This window comes from Malus domestica, chromosome 05 (genome assembly GCF_042453785.1).
Source record: "Malus domestica chromosome 05, GDT2T_hap1".
Taxonomy (NCBI): Eukaryota; Viridiplantae; Streptophyta; class Magnoliopsida; order Rosales; family Rosaceae; genus Malus; species Malus domestica.
In genome coordinates, this window is record NC_091665.1 from 45,168,239 (window position 1) to 45,184,909 (window position 16,671).

The 16,671-nt window shown below is 40.1% G+C and overlaps 5 protein-coding genes across 7 annotated transcripts; 1 reads left to right on the forward strand and 4 right to left on the reverse strand.

Moving 5' to 3' along the window:
• Positions 1 to 96: 96 nt before the first annotated feature.
• Positions 97 to 1,201, reverse strand: LOC103434517 (15.4 kDa class V heat shock protein-like). The gene is made up of 2 exons (XM_008372882.4): positions 895 to 1,201; positions 97 to 571 (listed from the first exon to the last, which is right to left on the reverse strand). The coding sequence occupies exons 1-2, from the start codon at positions 1,028 to 1,030 to the stop codon at positions 294 to 296; spliced, it is 414 nt and encodes a 137-aa protein (XP_008371104.2). The 5' UTR covers positions 1,031 to 1,201; the 3' UTR covers positions 97 to 293.
• Positions 1,202 to 1,998: 797 nt separating this feature from the next.
• LOC103434516 (uncharacterized) lies at positions 1,999 to 4,656 on the reverse strand. Of its 2 annotated transcripts, none has more exons than XM_017332520.3 (2): positions 4,455 to 4,656; positions 1,999 to 4,362 (listed from the first exon to the last, which is right to left on the reverse strand). In XM_017332520.3, the coding sequence occupies exon 2, from the start codon at positions 4,115 to 4,117 to the stop codon at positions 2,219 to 2,221; it is 1,899 nt and encodes a 632-aa protein (XP_017188009.2). In that variant the 5' UTR covers positions 4,118 to 4,362; positions 4,455 to 4,656; the 3' UTR covers positions 1,999 to 2,218. The 2 variants fall into 2 exon arrangements, with proteins under 2 accessions (XP_017188009.2, XP_017188010.2); XM_017332521.3 differs by having other exon boundaries at positions 1,999 to 4,314; positions 4,455 to 4,608.
• Positions 4,657 to 5,454: 798 nt separating this feature from the next.
• LOC103434515 (uncharacterized) lies at positions 5,455 to 10,118 on the reverse strand. Its single transcript, XM_008372880.4, has 2 exons — positions 9,979 to 10,118; positions 5,455 to 7,141 (listed from the first exon to the last, which is right to left on the reverse strand). The coding sequence occupies exon 2, from the start codon at positions 7,108 to 7,110 to the stop codon at positions 5,656 to 5,658; it is 1,455 nt and encodes a 484-aa protein (XP_008371102.2). The 5' UTR covers positions 7,111 to 7,141; positions 9,979 to 10,118; the 3' UTR covers positions 5,455 to 5,655.
• A 709-nt stretch (positions 10,119 to 10,827) lies between these two features.
• LOC103434513 (iron-sulfur cluster assembly SufBD family protein ABCI8, chloroplastic) lies at positions 10,828 to 13,733 on the forward strand. Of its 2 annotated transcripts, none has more exons than XM_008372877.4 (2): positions 10,828 to 12,463; positions 13,256 to 13,733. In XM_008372877.4, exons 1-2 carry the CDS (start codon positions 11,036 to 11,038, stop codon positions 13,472 to 13,474), a joined length of 1,647 nt encoding a protein of 548 aa, XP_008371099.2. In that variant the 5' UTR covers positions 10,828 to 11,035; the 3' UTR covers positions 13,475 to 13,733. The 2 variants fall into 2 exon arrangements, with proteins under 2 accessions (XP_008371099.2, XP_028959138.1); XM_029103305.2 differs by having other exon boundaries at positions 10,944 to 12,463; positions 13,115 to 13,733.
• LOC103434514 (SWI/SNF complex subunit SWI3B) lies at positions 13,602 to 15,570 on the reverse strand. Its single transcript, XM_008372878.4, has 2 exons — positions 14,871 to 15,570; positions 13,602 to 14,625 (listed from the first exon to the last, which is right to left on the reverse strand). Exons 1-2 carry the CDS (start codon positions 15,471 to 15,473, stop codon positions 13,783 to 13,785), a joined length of 1,446 nt encoding a protein of 481 aa, XP_008371100.2. The 5' UTR covers positions 15,474 to 15,570; the 3' UTR covers positions 13,602 to 13,782.
• Between the last annotated feature and the right edge of the window lie 1,101 nt (positions 15,571 to 16,671).

The following is a 16,671-nucleotide window of genomic DNA, read 5'->3' on the forward strand; positions in this document are numbered from 1 at the left end:
TAACGAAGTGGGACTTGGCTCAAAATGATATAGTAACTCATCATTCGACCAAATCCAATTTGTAGCAAACGAAAAAAAATTTAGGCAAAAACCAAATAAATAAAACATCATTAAACATAACTTCAAATGGCAAGAAATTAAAGATAAACCAACAGAACATAGTCTAAACATTTGTGCAATAATGTGACAACTCAAATCAAGCACAATCCACCAATGCTTAGAATAATTAAAAGAAAAAAAAATTAAAATCCCAACAACTAAATTATATTATCGTTAATTAATCTTATTTGAAATTAAGCAGCCCTTGCAAGAACTTGAAGCCTCTCTGGCACATCAGCTGGCTCAATGAAGAAAGCCCTCCTCAAAGATCTCGGCACTGTGACCGTCAACACTCCGGCTTCGTATCTGGCTGAAATCCGTTCGATATCGGCCTGACCCGGAATCCGGAACTTCCTCATGAAGGTCCTGCTAGGCTGCTCTGTGGACTCCTCCTCCTCCTCAATCCTCTGTGTTCGAATTATAAGGTATGCTGAGTCCTCCACTTGTACTTTTATCTCCTCTTTCCTCACACCTGCTCATATGTCACATGTAACAACCCTCATTTTATAAAAAAAAGAGTGCGTGAAAATCACTTTCTGAAAAGAGAGACAAAACAAAAAACCAGCAGAAAGAAAAATTGGGTGGAATAATAAATTGGTAAGTTGTCAAAGTATGAACAACTTCCCTTCATACAAAGTGGATGCCACTGTTGTGATATCTCCAAGCGAATCTCAAACTGTCACGTTAGACGATTAAAACAACGTGACAGTATGTGATTCGCTTGGGATGTGGCCACAATCCGGCATCCATGTAGGTAAGTTTCTCTCATAAACTAAGAGGGAGAGTTAAAATTACCGGGGAGGTCAACGGAGAAAATGTGAGAAACAGGGGTCTCAGTCCAGTGCAAATAGTTTTCTGGTGCCAAATGATATGGGTAGATGAGGTGAGAAGGGAAGAAATATTGGTAATGGTGGAAGGCTGGGATCTCCATTGCTGCTTTAATTTACAAAAGCCAACAGAAGGAAGTTCTTTTGAGCCAACGAGAGGAAGTGCTTTTGCAGAAAGTTAAAAGTCTGCAATCCTAAAATGGGATGAATGAGGTCGGAGGAGGTGGCTTAATAGGGAGGGAAAGGTAGGTGGTTATCTATTCCACCAAAGTCATCGGATCAAATAATCTGGATTTTTGAAATTTTATTCAACGGTCTACCTCTTAAAAGTTATAATAATTTTTGACCGTTGAATAAAATTTCAAAGGTCCAAATCACTTGATCTAGTAGCCTTGGTAGAAGAGATCCAGCTTTTATATAGGACCTAGTGGCCAAGTTGGGGTTATGGGCATACTTGGACTAGGGGTAGGTTTACTTTTAGTTGTCAATTTTGACATTGTTTCATAAATACGACTTGGTATATCAAGTGTCATAATACAAATAGATTCTTTTTAGTACAACGATATATCTTACACTAAGAGGAGGGGAAGTTCGGCTAAGCCACACAATGGGCAATTTAATTTTGGTATCGAATTCGACATTCACGAGATTCGAACCTAAGACCTCTCACTTACAAGTAAAGAATAATACCACTAGACCGTAGTAGTGAGTGACCATAATACAAGTAGTTAGATACTTGATTATTATTTTTTAACTACTTATATTAAGACACTTGGTGTACTAAGTTGTGTTTAGACTTAAAAACTTTTCTATCTTTGGTAAGTTGCTCAAAGTTTTTATCTTGTGGTGTATATGGTGCTATTTAAAAGTGCTTATTATCTAGTTTTATAAAGTACTTACCTTTAAAATGCCTAATACTTGAAAGGCAAGCCTCGCATTTTTGAGGAGGATTTATATTGACTGCCATGTAGATTGAAGTTGGAATAATGGACAACGTGATCTACATGGCATGAATTTCAAATATAGTCGAAGATCACAAATATAAAATTCACCGAATATGTTAATTCACGTGTTGTAATAAAGATAAACAATGTTACTAATATGTTAAAAACTTTGGATAAATCGTAATGAATAGATACACGTTTATCACACGAGTGGATTTGTAATACCGAGTCGAGATATGCAATAAGGTTGCGATTACAATTCAAGTGGACAAAAAATGTAATGCCAAAAATACAACTATTCATGACAGGAGAATTCAGATTGAATCTTGAAATTTCATGGTTACCAACTCATGTATTTACTCCGAACACAAAACCATTGCTGTAAGAAGGAAGATTGCTGGAAGGCACGTGATGTTTCACCGGCGAGCGGAAAGGATTTGGCGTCACAGGATGTGTGATATGCAGTCCAGCACTTCGTAGAACCTGTTTCCCGTTTGCGCACGAGAGTTCAGATTGATCGGTGAAGAATGCTGGGACGCCCATGGACTTGATTGAATTAAGAGCTCCACCCCAATTTGCATAGCTATCCAATCCACAGTTCAGTGCAACAATGACATGGGGAGGAGGGAGGTAGGAGGCTTCCTCCTGGTAAACACCCCTGACAAGATTCACCCTCACTCTGCTACCGATCCCTGAAGTTGTCCCCGACAACTTTGTTGGAACTTCAGAACCTACCATAACGATTTGCACGTTCCCCAATCCATTGAGCAAATGACCAACCTCTGCAAATGTCGGCATCCAATCCAACTCTCCCTCTGGCCCTAGGTAGTGAACAATCACCTCCTTGCCCTTCTGCAGTAAGTTCTTTGAACTGATGTTGAGAGTTGTCAATACGTAGTAAACCGTCAATGGGTGGGAGAGGATCTCAGCAACCGGGCTTGACAATGGCAGTGACCGAAGGTTGTAGTATTCTGACCAACCAGAGAGGAGGATTGGACTCGACATACCATCTCTTACATGATGTTGAAAAGATGAGTCGCGTGGAAACTCTTCATCGTCTAGCCCTCCCCAAGAATCCCAGAGTCCACCTTTAACAGGAAGAAGACCGAAAGGGCAGTGAGAATAGCAACTGCACTTTCTCCTCCACATGCCTTTCTGATGGATGCCCAGTGATTCGAGCCATTTACAAGGTTGGTCAGCATCACATGCAAATACAAAAATGTTCATCGCAAGCTCTTCTTCCCTTTCCATCATAGCCTTGTAAAGACCGCATATGCTCTTATGCGTTTCTTTCGTATGCTGTTTCTGGCAGACAGAACTGCAGTAAACCACTGCCTTACATTGTCCACAAGAGAGAGCCTGTTCATTGTGGACTTCTTTCTCACATGCTGCACACTGCTTCAAGCTGCCATTTGGGTAGACTCTTACTTCAACAAAAGTCTCCTCTTTTGATAGTTCTGCATATTTCGTTGGGGTAGAGCTAGCCGTTGAACTAGCCTTTTCTTCGTATGCCTGGCCAGGTGGGTGTGAGATAGTAACTGCAACAAGATCATAACCCTTGGCCATTTCTTGTGGCCATTGAACATCAACGGTCTCAATAAATGGTTCAAAGTACATTAACCTCGACCACTTTGGACAGCCTTCTTTGTCTTCCTGCAGCAATGGGTGCACCAGAGCTATGGCTTTCACGAATGCATACACAAACCTAAGCTCTTCAGAACTCGGATGCCTAAACCTAAGACTCCCCGATGACGTGCATCTGGCAACATCAATGACAGGGAAGCGATCACTCCCTGACACTTCCAGCGACAAAGATTTGATCATTTTCCTATTCGAGGGAAACATCAATGCCTCGCGTTCATATGTGACCCGTAAAAGCTCAACATTGGGCACCTGAACTGTCTCCCTCGAGCCTGTCATCTTCTTGGCATCACTTTGAGATCGAAACATGTGAAACCCTATATCGCCGCCATCCCCTCCAACGAATTGAACACAAGGAAAAGGCTGTTTCTTGCCAGACCAATCTGCATCTTTCCCAACCCGGACACCAAAAATATGCCCGGGACACAATCTTTTCCAGGGATCAGTCCTATACAAAGCTGCTGAAGCTTTAAATAAGGACTTAATAAAATTTGGAGCAATGCCTTCTACCTTCATAAGACATGTCCCTGATCCGGGACCAAGGCCCGGACCGGACCCAAATTGCTCCTGGAATCTATCAAACAAGTTCTTCAAATGCAAATCCATTTCGAATTTCGATTTCACCAACCCAGTGCCAAGATCTAACCAACTCCTTGATCACACCAGTAAAAACCCAATTAAAAAAATGACTACCCTTTTCTTTGCTTCGTGTAAAAATCGATCATATCCAATGAAATCCAAAATTTCCCGAAGGCTTCCGTTCGTTCATATATATTGCTTGCAACAGAGAAAACCCATAAACTCTACAGAATCCAAAGTACGGGAGGTGTGATAATTCACTTCAACGGCTACTAAATTACATGAAAATCCCAATTAAATTTAAACAAATGGGGATCAAACGAATTTATAGAACTTGAAGAATGAAAATATTAGTGATCCGTACCAGTAAAAAGTTGGAGACTTTAGTTCTCTCTTGTGGGTGCTCAGATCCAGAGCACTGCAGGAGATGGAGGAATTTGAAGCTTTTGTGTTGGCAAACACTCGCAACTCGCGAAGCTGAAATCCATCGACTCCGAAAATTAATAAAAAATTTACTGTGCGGGCCATCTGTGTTGTCGTTTCATGGTTTTCATTCGTCAACCCAGTATTCACCATTGTCGGGCTCATATGAAAATAGGCTTAATTACTGTATTACTGTATTGGCGCAAGTATTTGGTTCCGGATCTCTTCCTTCTAATCCAATCCATCAAGTTCGGAGATTCGGATTATTGAAATTTGATTCAACGGCTAAAGTTATTATAACTTTTAAAGTGAGCCTCTATTTGTAACCGTTGAATCAAATTTTAATAGCCTGAATTTCCAAACTTGATAGATTATGATGAAGGGATCCGGGATCCCTTTCCATTTGCTGAAATTTCACATTATTACATGAAAGTCACAATTACTCACTTTTTGCCCTTTGATTGATGAGATAAAAGCTTCACTAGGGCGGTCAAGTCACTCCGCCAATGTGTGTGACCGTGTGCATCGAGAGTTGTACTGACACATGATTGGTTGATATTAAATCGAATGCAGTGGTTTTTGCATCTGTTACGACAATGCTTGACTATCTAACTCATTATGCTGTGTTAAATTTAGATTTTTCTCTTGATTGATTTTTGTTGTCTCATTTTGTGGATTATTAGTGGTGTGTTGGATATATGATGATCAATGACGAAGTTAGTATTATAATGGGATCATGATGTTGACAAGAAAAAAAAACCCCCTTTATTGGACCATTTCATCAAGCACTAAATAGAAACTTATTAATTATTGCCAACAGATGCCAATGGCCGCTTGCTGGCTCTGCCACTCATGATGACTTTCGAAGGTAATTCTTCTAAATATATTGTTTGTCATGGTTTTTCATACGCTGCGGCTGCTTCTGTACACTGTATTCAGAATTGGTACAAGCATCATATGTTGCAATTGTAAATAGTAACCAACAATATCCGAAAGGTACAAATTAAAACCAGAGCAGAAATGCATAAACTGATACTAAAAACCATCCTCAGATGTCAAATACTAAGGAGAAAAAAAAAACTGACTATTAACTGTTTCGTTCTCATACGAAAAACTTAAATCGTTGACGTTGCCACATGGATCTACGATTGTGCAGGTAGAATGACATCTTCGACGTCACACTCCACGCTGCTAATGCCATCAGAAGGAGGGATTTGAGGTTCGGCAGTTCCGAGAGGAATCGATCCTTCCGCAGCAATCTTTGATACGGATGGCATAGTAACAGTTGCAGCAAAAGGAGTTTGGCTGAGTTCTACGTCCAGGCTCTTGACCGCATCATGAATCAATGAACTATTTTCAGGACCGAAATCTGGAGGTTGGATTTGAGAATCCTTACATAGGGTTTCAATGCCTGTTATGACAGCGACAGAGGCAGGTTCGGCAAATATAGGAGTTTGGTTGAGCTCGAGATTTGGGCTCTTTGCACCATCATGACCCAATGCGCTCTTTTCATTTTCAGAATCCACAGCCTGAGCTTGAATTTGATGATCCTTAACTTCAGTTTCAACGACTGGCATGACAGAAATTGCTCCGGGTTCAGCAGATGCAGGTGTTTGGTTGAGTTCACCAACTGGCATGACAGTCATTGCTGAGGGTTCAGCAAATACAGGCGTTTGGTTGAGTTCAAGTCCAAAGCTGTTTACTTCATCAGCAAATGATGTACTCTTTTCAGAACCCACAGCCTGAGTTTGAATTTCAGGAGCCTTACACACAGGTTCAACGCCGGGTACGTCAGCAATTGGTTCAGCTGTTGTTTCTGTTTTTGATGCTTTATTGGCCTCGAAACCATTTGGCCCTTCCATTACTGTGGCAGCTCCAACTTCCTCCAACACTTTCTCCTGTTCAACAACATTATTATGCTCTGGCTTTGGCATCGCAGGGGCAGATTGGCTATCAGTTCTTGGTTCCGGAAATTGTTGTGACATGACTTTTCTTCCCAAGGGCAGGCCTGCATCATTCTTCGGCAAATTAACAACTGGAGGAATCATAAAAAGGAAAGATTTGTTTTCAAGTGACTCCGAGATTCCAGACTGAGGGACAGAGGATTGAGTTTGGTTAGGAACTGTAGGTATTTGGGGTTTCACATCAACAGGTTGCCTATTACTTTGTTCCGATGGGCGGGCAGACTCATGACGCTGAGATTGTGGGTTGAGAGGCGGTAGGGGAATTTCTCTTCTTTTGCACATCCTAATATGCGGAGCAATGTCATTTGCTGGTGTAATGGGAGTGATTTTCTCCTGTAGGAATACAACACCCCTCAGCTGAGTGTCAGTGTCTCCGACCCTAACATTCAGAAGATATCCAGCATCAAATGCCCCTTCAATCACGCCAGTGACTACCTGGCCTACCATTTCATTCTCAACATCATCACTTGCACTTGCACTCTGTTTGGTTTTCTTCAAACTGTCAGCTCCTGGCATCACAGTTGGACTCTCTGCCGGAGCCAAGTTCTCATCCTTACGTGGACGTCCACGTTTTCGCTTCATAGGGGGGTCTGGTGAAGATAAAGAGCCCGTTCCTTGACTCTGTTGATTCATGCTGACAGATTTCACGTTTTAAAGTTTTCCCCTGCAACGAAAAACGTAATTTCAGAATCTTTCCTAACACATGGTAACTTGAAACCTTATAAAACGTGAGTATGACTAATATAATATTGTATTACCAAATTATAATATGATTGGACTACAAAGGGAAAGAAAAGAAAGTGAAATGAGTACCAATGGTAACCATAAGTCCTGAACCAGAGATACAAAGTTATTCCTCATATCAGCATGATATTGTTTTAGCTCAATAAACTTAGAAATAAAAGTTTAAGTTTAATATACTAACAAATAAATTTAAATATCAGTTAAATTAATTGATTTATACCACTCAGAAAATGCTACAAAAGTCTAATTGCAAAAGACCACAGATAGATCTCTCGATCTTAAGATCGACACCTATACTGCTATATACCTTAAACAATTTACAAATATATCAAAAGTTTAAGGTTCATGCAATTGTTTTAGCTCAATCAACTTAGAAGCAGAAGTTTAAATTTAAAAACAATAACAAACAAATATCTCGCTCAAATCCAATTCATTTAAATCTGAAATCACACTCAGGAAAATGCTAAAAGAGTCTAATCTGCAAAAGATCACATACAAATCTCTCAGGAGGTTCAGATCTCCACCTACACTGTTACACCTCAATCAAATTACAAATATATCAAGTACAAAGGTCATGCAATAACCATGCAATTAACAATTAGTCTAATAAAAAAATCACAATGAAAGATCAGTGCTAAGGAGGTCTAACTTGAAAGAAAAAAAACTCAGATAGAAATCTCTGAATCATTAGTTCTCCACTGATTATGTACAAAGAAAAACAAACAAAAAAAAATCTCAATGGATAGAGCCAAGGTTTTGAAATTCTCACCAAGATCTATGACCGGAATGAAGGATTGAGTAGTAGGTCTAGACTCTTTCAGGCTTGTGCTAAATTAGAATCTTTAATGGATAGATAAAGAAGAGAGAGTGGGGAGCAGTGGTGGAGAAAAAGAGAAAAACGTTATGTCAAGCCAGTAACAATTTTACCTAAACAGAAAAATAACCATCTATAAATTTGGGCCGGGAGCTAGGGAAAAACGCTATGTCAGGCCTGTAAAGTAGTCCAAATTTTGGTTACTCCAAACTCATCGTAGCCCAATCCATTGAAACCTTAGGAGCAGGAATGTCCTCCTAAACGCACAGTCCAAACACCCCTCACCCCCACTCCCTATCATGTTAACCTTTGGAATTTCCAAGTAGAGTTATTTCCTAGTTCATACCCGTGGGAATTTCAATAAAGAGTAAGTCCAACTTTCCTTTCTGGACACCCTAAACTTCAGGCTCAACACAGAAGCATTGGAAGCTCCACTTATAGTTCTACTTAAGTATACGAATAAAAGATAAGATATGATTTCATGCATGTATAGAACCATCCTAGTTTTATACAATCATTGATGATATTGAGTTCTGAGGGAGGTATTGAAAGTTTAGAATCTTCTGAACAAATGTTTAGACAAAAAGAAAGACCAAGAAAGGAGAGAGACAGAAAGAGTAACTTGGCCACTTCAATCATAACCATGTCCTTCATTTCTTTATTTGGTCATAAGAATCTGCCAAGATGATAATGCTAAGATTTAAGAGTTTGCACAATCGCATCCCCAAAGACGCTGAAGCATTAAAGAGGTTTAAGAGACTATTATAGGATCTCATAGTTCGATACTTTATGTTGTAAGATAGATTCAATAAAAACACTAGCCTAGCATACAAGCAGCATTCAAGATATTAAAAAAAAGACAGAAACCAACTAAAAATACCAAAGAATTTGACCGATCAAAAGCCAACTCAACAAATGACCCCAATTCCATCAATGAATGACCTAAAGCAGCAAAAGCTTTTGTGTTCCTCTGAAACATATGCATCACATAACACAGATTACAATCTTATCAGATTTCCCCACAAAGCTATGCCACCATTATAAAAGAAAGTTGTGATCATGTCCTGACATAATCTAATTAAACTACCAAATTATAACATACAACTCCATAACTCCTAGGCTAAATGAGAATGTAATAATAGATGATAAACCGACTTCCCTGCAACCTTCCACTTGTAACACTTACTAACCAACACTTTCCTCTTATGAAGAAACTATCGATAAATAGTTTCCCATGAATGGAATTAAATTCTTACATTGTTGCAAAAACAAGAGTTGAACAAAATACAGTAAATAATACTATCATGGCTTGATTTTGTGCACTGCAATAAAGTAAGCTAATAAGATGTCTGTCAGAATTTCCTTATCTCTCAATGTTTTCTTCATTCTCACCGCTACGTTCTTGTTTCTCCATTTATGTATCATACATTCTCATTCATAAAACGTTTAAACTCTAATATTGTATGCAGAGTGTCCCATGTTACAGAAACCTTGATGTAGTAATAATAAACCCAAACGCAGAATAAATATGAACCCAAAAAAGCATTAGCTGATATGGGTTAGGCCAGTTGGTCCGAGCAGAGTGTGCCCGCCCCCTTGCACCTAAGTTCGAATCACCCCGCAGATTAGAGTTTATTAAAAAAAGATTCAATCTTTGAAAAAATAAAATAAATACAAAACATTTTTTTATGGAAACAAACAGTCATTATTGTCCACTCCAAAACTCATCTCACTCGAACCAAATTAAAAAAATTATTAAAATAATGTAATTTCACAAATATATGAAAAATTCTCTCTGGTTCATCAGATCAAAACCCTAATGCTACCTCCATCAAATTATAGTAATATTTTTCAGTGACGAATTTAAAGAAATTAAAACAACGATGCAACGCCGGCAGAATTGTAATCACCGCAATGTCGACAGAGGAGGAAGAGGCACTTACATGCGGCGGCCGGCGACGGCGAGGAAACGAGAGGCGGTGTCAAATCAAGGAAATCCAAATCCGCGGCAATGGTGGGAAAATCAATTTCTCTGTCGGTTTATTTTATTTCTCTCTCTTATTATTGGGCCGCTTTAATTTTGGGCCCGAGTTAAAGTTTTGTTTGGGTATCAGATTCGGTAGACCCGGGTGTTGGCTTTAAACTCAAACACCCAGGAATACTCGCGCACCATGCACGAGTTATTAGTTTGTTAATTCATTGTTAATGGGCCAAATTTCACTAATTATTCTTGTGTTTTAAAAGGCTTAAATGTCAAAATCGTCCATATGTTTTATCCTATCAGTCAATTTGGTACCCGTATTTTCAATTTGACTAAGTTAATCTCTGTGTTTACCTTCGTTAGCCAATCCTAGATAATTCGTTAAAGGATTGTTAAAAATTGGAGGGTGTCTTGCACGCAAGATCATGATCGACAATGACCATCTCACGTGCAATGCACATGTCAATTTTAACGGTCATTTGATGGATTTTCGAGGATTAGCTAACCAAGGTAAACATAGAAACTAATTTGGCCAAATTAAAATTACGGAGACCAAATTGACCGGTAGGATAAAATATAGGGACCGTTTTAACATTTAAACCTTTTATTTAGACACCCGATATTATCTATACTAAATGGTAAAGGAGAGTGAGCAACATTTTTTTAGTACAAAAATGACCTTGAAAAGTGGAAGGATGTTATTTTTTCAGGAATTTTTAATGCAAACCTAATAAAATGAAGATTTTGTTACTGTCTTTTTATAATGAACTATCTATAATGATTTAATTCGAATTTGCTTCTGACGAGAATCAAATTGAGATGATTCAAATTTTTGTACCACAAAAACAATGTTTCACCATCGCAGTAGCGAAGAGCCGACCGAAAGGGTAAAAGAGGTACGTGTGTTGCACACGACACGGCTATGAAGTCTATGGCCACGAATTGAATGCCACAACCACAGTTTTTTTACTTCCATCTCTCCAATTGACTTTCTCTGAAGCTCCTGAGCCACAGAAACCATGGCGTCTCTGCTAGCCAACGGAATCTCCAGCTTCTCTCCCCAAGCTGCTTCAGAACCGCCCAAGTTCCCGAAAGGGTTTCACCCGAAGCTCGATTCCTTGAAGTTTTCGGGTCAGAAAACCTCTCCGAAAAGGGTCTTCCGGGTCCGCGCAGATGTCGGGTACGAGCCGAAAACGGTTGAATCCGATCCGAGCACTTCAGGTAAGCTTTCGATTGAGGAATTTCTTCGCAATCGCGAGTACGATAAGAAATTCGGGTTTAATATAGATATAGATTCGTTTTCGATTCCGAAAGGGCTTTCTAGGGAGACGATTGAGTTGATTTCGTCGCTGAAAGGCGAGCCTGATTGGATGCTTGAATTTAGATTGAATGCTTTTGAGAAGTTTTTGACTATGAAGGAGCCGCAATGGTCTGATAATCGATACCCTGCAATCAATTTTCAAGATATGTGTTATTTCTCGGCCCCTAAGAAGAAGCCCGCATTGAATAGTCTCGATGAGGCGGACCCGGAACTTCTTAAGTACTTTGATAGGTTGGGAGTGCCGTTGAATGAGCAGAATCGATTGGCTAATGTTGCGGTGGACGCAGTTCTTGATAGCGTGTCGATAGCCACCACACATAGGAAGGCCTTGGAGGAGAAAGGTGTGATCTTTTGTTCGATATCGGAGGCAATTAGGGAGTACCCTGATTTAGTTAGGAAGTATTTGGGTAGAGTGGTGCCTACTGGGGATAACTATTATGCTGCTTTGAACTCTGCGGTGTTTAGTGATGGATCGTTTTGTTATATACCTAAGGACACTAAGTGCCCGATGCAGATTTCAACTTATTTTCGGATAAATGCGTTGGAGACGGGGCAGTTTGAGAGGACTTTGATAGTGGCTGATGATAGGAGTTTTGTGGAGTATTTGGAGGGGTGTACTGCACCGTCTTATGATACAAACCAGCTTCATGCTGCAGTGGTAGAGTTGTATTGTGGTGAAGGGGCTGAAATTAAGTACTCCACGGTGCAGAATTGGTATGCCGGAGATGAGCAAGGGAAGGGAGGGATTTATAATTTCGTTACCAAGCGAGGGCTTTGTGCTGGGGCTCGCTCGAAAATATCTTGGACCCAGGTGGAGACAGGGTCTGCCATTACTTGGAAATATCCGAGTGTTGTTTTGGAGGGCGATGATTCTGTGGGCGAGTTCTACTCAGTAGCTTTGACTAATAATTATCAGCAGGCAGACACAGGTACAAAGATGATACACAAGGGCAAAAATACAAGAAGCAGAATTATTTCAAAGGGCATATCAGCTGGGAATTCAAGGAACTGTTATCGGGGCCTTGTTCAGGTTCAATCCAAGGCAGAGAATGCTAAAAATTCCTCACAGTGTGATTCAATGCTTATTGGAGATACGGCGGCTGCCAACACCTACCCATACATCCAGGTAACTTGATTTGATCTTATCTATTTTTGTTTTTGGCATAAGATCACGTACATTGGTTTTTAATTTTATAACACAGACTGGCCTTAGCGTGATGGTTATTAAGAGTGATAATTTTATTTAATTGATCCTTCATTGGATTGCTTTCATGCATTACTTTGTGTTACTCTGCCCTTCTGCTTAACCGTGTCCCTCCATTCTTGTGCCAAATGCATTTTGTTTGGATGGTCTGTACTTCATATGATGCATCCTTCGACTCCTTAAAGGAGCCACTGTAGTTATATCAATTTGAAAAGGGAACACCCGTGGGAGGCATCAAGAGCCTGGTGTTCATATATAGGTTACTTTCTAGTCTGTTACCGAGGTTATGGATTAGGCACACTGATATGCAACTGTCATCATGCATGGCCAACAAATATGAGCTACTTAGGCATGGCTTTATTGCAGTAGGCGTTCAAACTATTTTCAGTACATTCAAGACTTTCTTTATCTGGTGAAAATCTAATCTGTTCTAGGTAGGTTTGAGAATTCTGAAGTTTTTGGGTCCTTGTCTTGCTCCAATTTATACTTTCGGGCTGGTAATGGCATTCAATGGCCATAATTTCGGTGTTCAATGGCATTAACGCGTATAATTCTTATGTTTGTCAATTGAAGGATTTGAATCTTGATTTGGCTGTTTTGCATTGATTTCAACTTCAATTCCGTCCCAATACGCTGTTTGGCTTTTGTCCAGTTAGCGCCCGCATAATGTGGAACTATAATGGAGTACTCATTTATTGCTTCACTATCTAACAGGTAAAGAATCCCACAGCTCGAATTGAACACGAAGCCAGTACCTCCAAAATTGGTGAAGACCAGCTATTCTACTTTCAGCAAAGGGGAATTGAGTATGAGAAAGCCATGGCCGCTATGATATCCGGGTTCTGCCGGGATGTATTCAACGAGCTCCCTGACGAGTTTGGGTCTGAGGTGAACCAATTGATTGGCTTGAAGCTTGAAAATTCAGTGGGTTAGATAACAGCACTGGTTTGGGCAAATAAGCTGAGACGATAAAATTCGATCTTTTTGTCAACGGGTTTAGAATCCGAGTAGTTTGCAAGAACCGTTTTAAGTTAATAGCTATGTTGTGAAATGGCTAGAATATGGAAAGTATATGTACATAGATATTTGTTGTAAATGTTCATCCTCTGCTGTCGAAATACACAATGTAACATATTGAGATAGAACACGATGCTGCACTTAACATTTGTTGTTATGAATTCATGTTAACAAAGGTGCCGTACTTGCATTGAGCCAACGAAACTTTACACGAATGATGAAAATCAATCCGTTTTTACATTCTTCTCCTCCGCCGCCGCGGTTTTTGGTGCGGAACTTTTGCTTAACAAAAGTGTCATCTGATCGACAAAGAGCATGCTTTTCATTTGCTCCAGTTGTTCCCACTCTTTCTCCATCTGCAAATCTAACGCCTCGAAACGGATAATCTTCTTTCGGATCTCTCTCATCTGTACCTCTGTAATCCCGGAGATTGCTCTTCCCACATCCAGCCCTTCCTTCTCAAGCTGTGAATTCGCATCTACAAAAGCTGCCCCCAGTGCATCCGGGTCAGTTTTGTCGTCTCCGTTTAATTCAGCATCAGTTTCATGCTGTCTTGCATTCGAAGCCAGAGATGTAACGCTCATTTTACTTGTTTCATAATCCGCCTCACATAGCGCTGTTACAGCAGCAGAAGCAGCAGCCTCTGCAACCTGCACGCCCGCCAGAGCTGACAGAAAGGCCGCCTGAGCCATAATTGGGTTGCTTGCATCCGCAAGAGGCGTGAGACGCATTCTTTTACTTAGAGACGGTGTTGTACCATCACCATCACCCTCCAAACCACATTCAGCATCACCTGCATTGTCAGAAAATTCGCCAGAAAATTCCTCACCAAATGGAATCTTGAGGAAATGAGCAACACATTCCTTCTCGCTTCTACCGACATGTTGCGCAACCTTCCTCCAGTCGTCGCCATAATGCATAAGGGCCTCTAGAAGATGCAGAGTATCTTTATCAGCCCAGCCACTCCCCATCTCTTCATTGATCTCAACCCGCCTGAAATCGGAAGAACTTATGCCGATCTGATAGTTTCCGCGAACATAGCACCTTGCACATAGAGTCATGTCATTCTGTTCCCAACAACAAATTGAAAACCTTAGTTGCAGCAAACCATAGTATCAGCTAAAACACTTCATGGGATTGCAAAGCAAAATCAAAGCTAATCAATTCGAACAAGATCAAATGTTCCTTAAATTAATCAATTCGAACACGACCAAACGAAACCTATGAATTTAAAACCGTGGACAATTACATCAAAGTACTTAAATTCAATTCCAAATGAAGTAAGGGTAGCAAGAGAATGACAAGAACGGACCTTTTCGGAAACAAAGCAGGCAATGCTGCAAACAGACTTGCAGCCATTGCAGGTCCTCTTCTTGGGGCTCTCCTTGGCACCGCCGGCGGGGGATTCAGCGCCTCCATTAGAGGAAGCACCGGCGGCCTTGCTGCTGTCCTTGTCCTCCCACTTGAGGGGCTTGTTGAGCGCGGAAGGAGTGTAATTGATCAAACCCCACGCCTCGAGGAAATCGAAAACCCTCCGAACGGAGCCGACGTCGCCGACGAGAGACTTGCGGGCCTCCGTGAAGGTGAGCTTCCGAGAAGGGTTGACGGCTCTGGATTGGGCGACGATGGTGTTGCGGTAATACTTATAGAGGCTAGGGTTTTTAGAAGGGGACCGAGAATCGAAGAACTCGGGGAGGAATCGGACCTCGCAGTGGTGGATGTGGTCCGGCGAGAACCAGCTGGAATAGCTGGGGACGTGGATGACGTCGGCGTCGGAGGTGGGACGCGGTTGAGGATGGCGGGGAGCGGCGGTGGTCGGAGTCTCGGGATTGGCGGGGATCGGAAGAGGAGTGGGTGGGGGTTTGGATGGGGTGTCGGAGGAGGAGAGGTCTTGGGCCGCTGATTTGGTAGCCATGGGATTCAGCGGATCTGAGGTTTCAGCCGATTAGGCTTGTTCTGTTTTCTATTAAATTTTAGGTTTAACTGATTTTACACCTCCCAAAGTTTGAGATGTTTTTAAAAAGGAAAATTAATAAAAAAAAACTTAAAAACTTTGAGTTTTAACGAAAATAATAAAAAGGTTGTAAGCGAATAATACCATAATTGATTTTTTATAATAAAAATATGATTTTTTGTTAAATTGAACAGAACCGAGAGTTTTTCATTAAAGTTTCATTTTTAAAATGAATCGCAAAGTTTAATTTTTTCATATTGAACTTTAAAGTATTGAAATTTTATCAATATGTGTTTTTTGTATGATTACTTGTATAATAATTTATTAAATTGATGATATGATAAGCTTGAAAATCTTTTATGAGCTAACGTATATGTACAATTTGCACTACATTGACAAAGAAAACTCATCAATTTAACGAACGAATAGAAATTTAAAGAGACAAGAGATGTATATTTGTACAATTTCAAAATTTTAAAGTGGAAAGTGAGAAAATTGAAATCTTGTGATCTATTTGAAAATCAACATAAACTAGGAAGTGTTTAAAATACAATAAGCCCTAAATTTTAAGTGCTTTTGGTAGACCTGTAAACAGAGTTGAGACCCGACTGGCCTGCCAGAGCTTAGCCTTATTTTTTATGTTATGGGCTGGTCCGGCCATTTAATTACTAGAGCCCAAAAATTTAGAATCGACTAGGGTTTAAGCCTTGACTTCTTAAGCTCAGCCCAACCCGACCCAATCTATAGATCTAGCTTTTGGAAATTTAAAAAAAAAAAGTTATTTACTTTTGGATGGAGAGAAGAATTCTAATTGCTTACTTTTTTTACTTCTCAGACACCCTTTTTAATTTTCGGCCGTATGAACAAATGAGTTGAAGAAAATCAAATAACATAAGTTAACAAAAGGTGTGTGGTGGTCAAAAAATGTGTGTGGATAGCACCACTCTTTCCTTATGCCCCTTATTAGAATTGACAGTTATTTCCAAACCGGAAATACAATAATACAAAAATGAAAAATCTACATTCAATTATTGTCTAATTTAAACCACATAACAAGTGATATAAAGACTCCAAATTTTTTTATATCGAACTTCATGTAAAGTCAGGACTCTATAGAAACTTTTACTATACGTTATAACTCAATAGTTTCAAACTGACT

Bases quoted from the DNA above. Each gene is read 5' to 3' on its own strand.
- LOC103434517 (XM_008372882.4), bottom strand. From the start codon at position 1,030: ATGGAGATCCCAGCCTTCCACCATTACCAATATTTCTTCCCTTCTCAC. The intron at 572-894 runs GTAATTTTAACT...ACATATGAGCAG, and splicing joins TTTCTCCGTTGACCTCCCCG to GTGTGAGGAAAGAGGAGATA.
- LOC103434516 (XM_017332520.3), bottom strand. From the start codon at position 4,117: ATGGATTTGCATTTGAAGAACTTGTTTGATAGATTCCAGGAGCAATTT.
- LOC103434515 (XM_008372880.4), bottom strand. From the start codon at position 7,110: ATGAATCAACAGAGTCAAGGAACGGGCTCTTTATCTTCACCAGACCCC.
- LOC103434513 (XM_008372877.4), top strand. From the start codon at position 11,036: ATGGCGTCTCTGCTAGCCAACGGAATCTCCAGCTTCTCTCCCCAAGCT. The intron at 12,464-13,255 runs GTAACTTGATTT...ACTATCTAACAG, and splicing joins ACACCTACCCATACATCCAG to GTAAAGAATCCCACAGCTCG.
- LOC103434514 (XM_008372878.4), bottom strand. From the start codon at position 15,473: ATGGCTACCAAATCAGCGGCCCAAGACCTCTCCTCCTCCGACACCCCA. The intron at 14,626-14,870 runs GTCCGTTCTTGT...TGTTGGGAACAG, and splicing joins CCTGCTTTGTTTCCGAAAAG to AATGACATGACTCTATGTGC.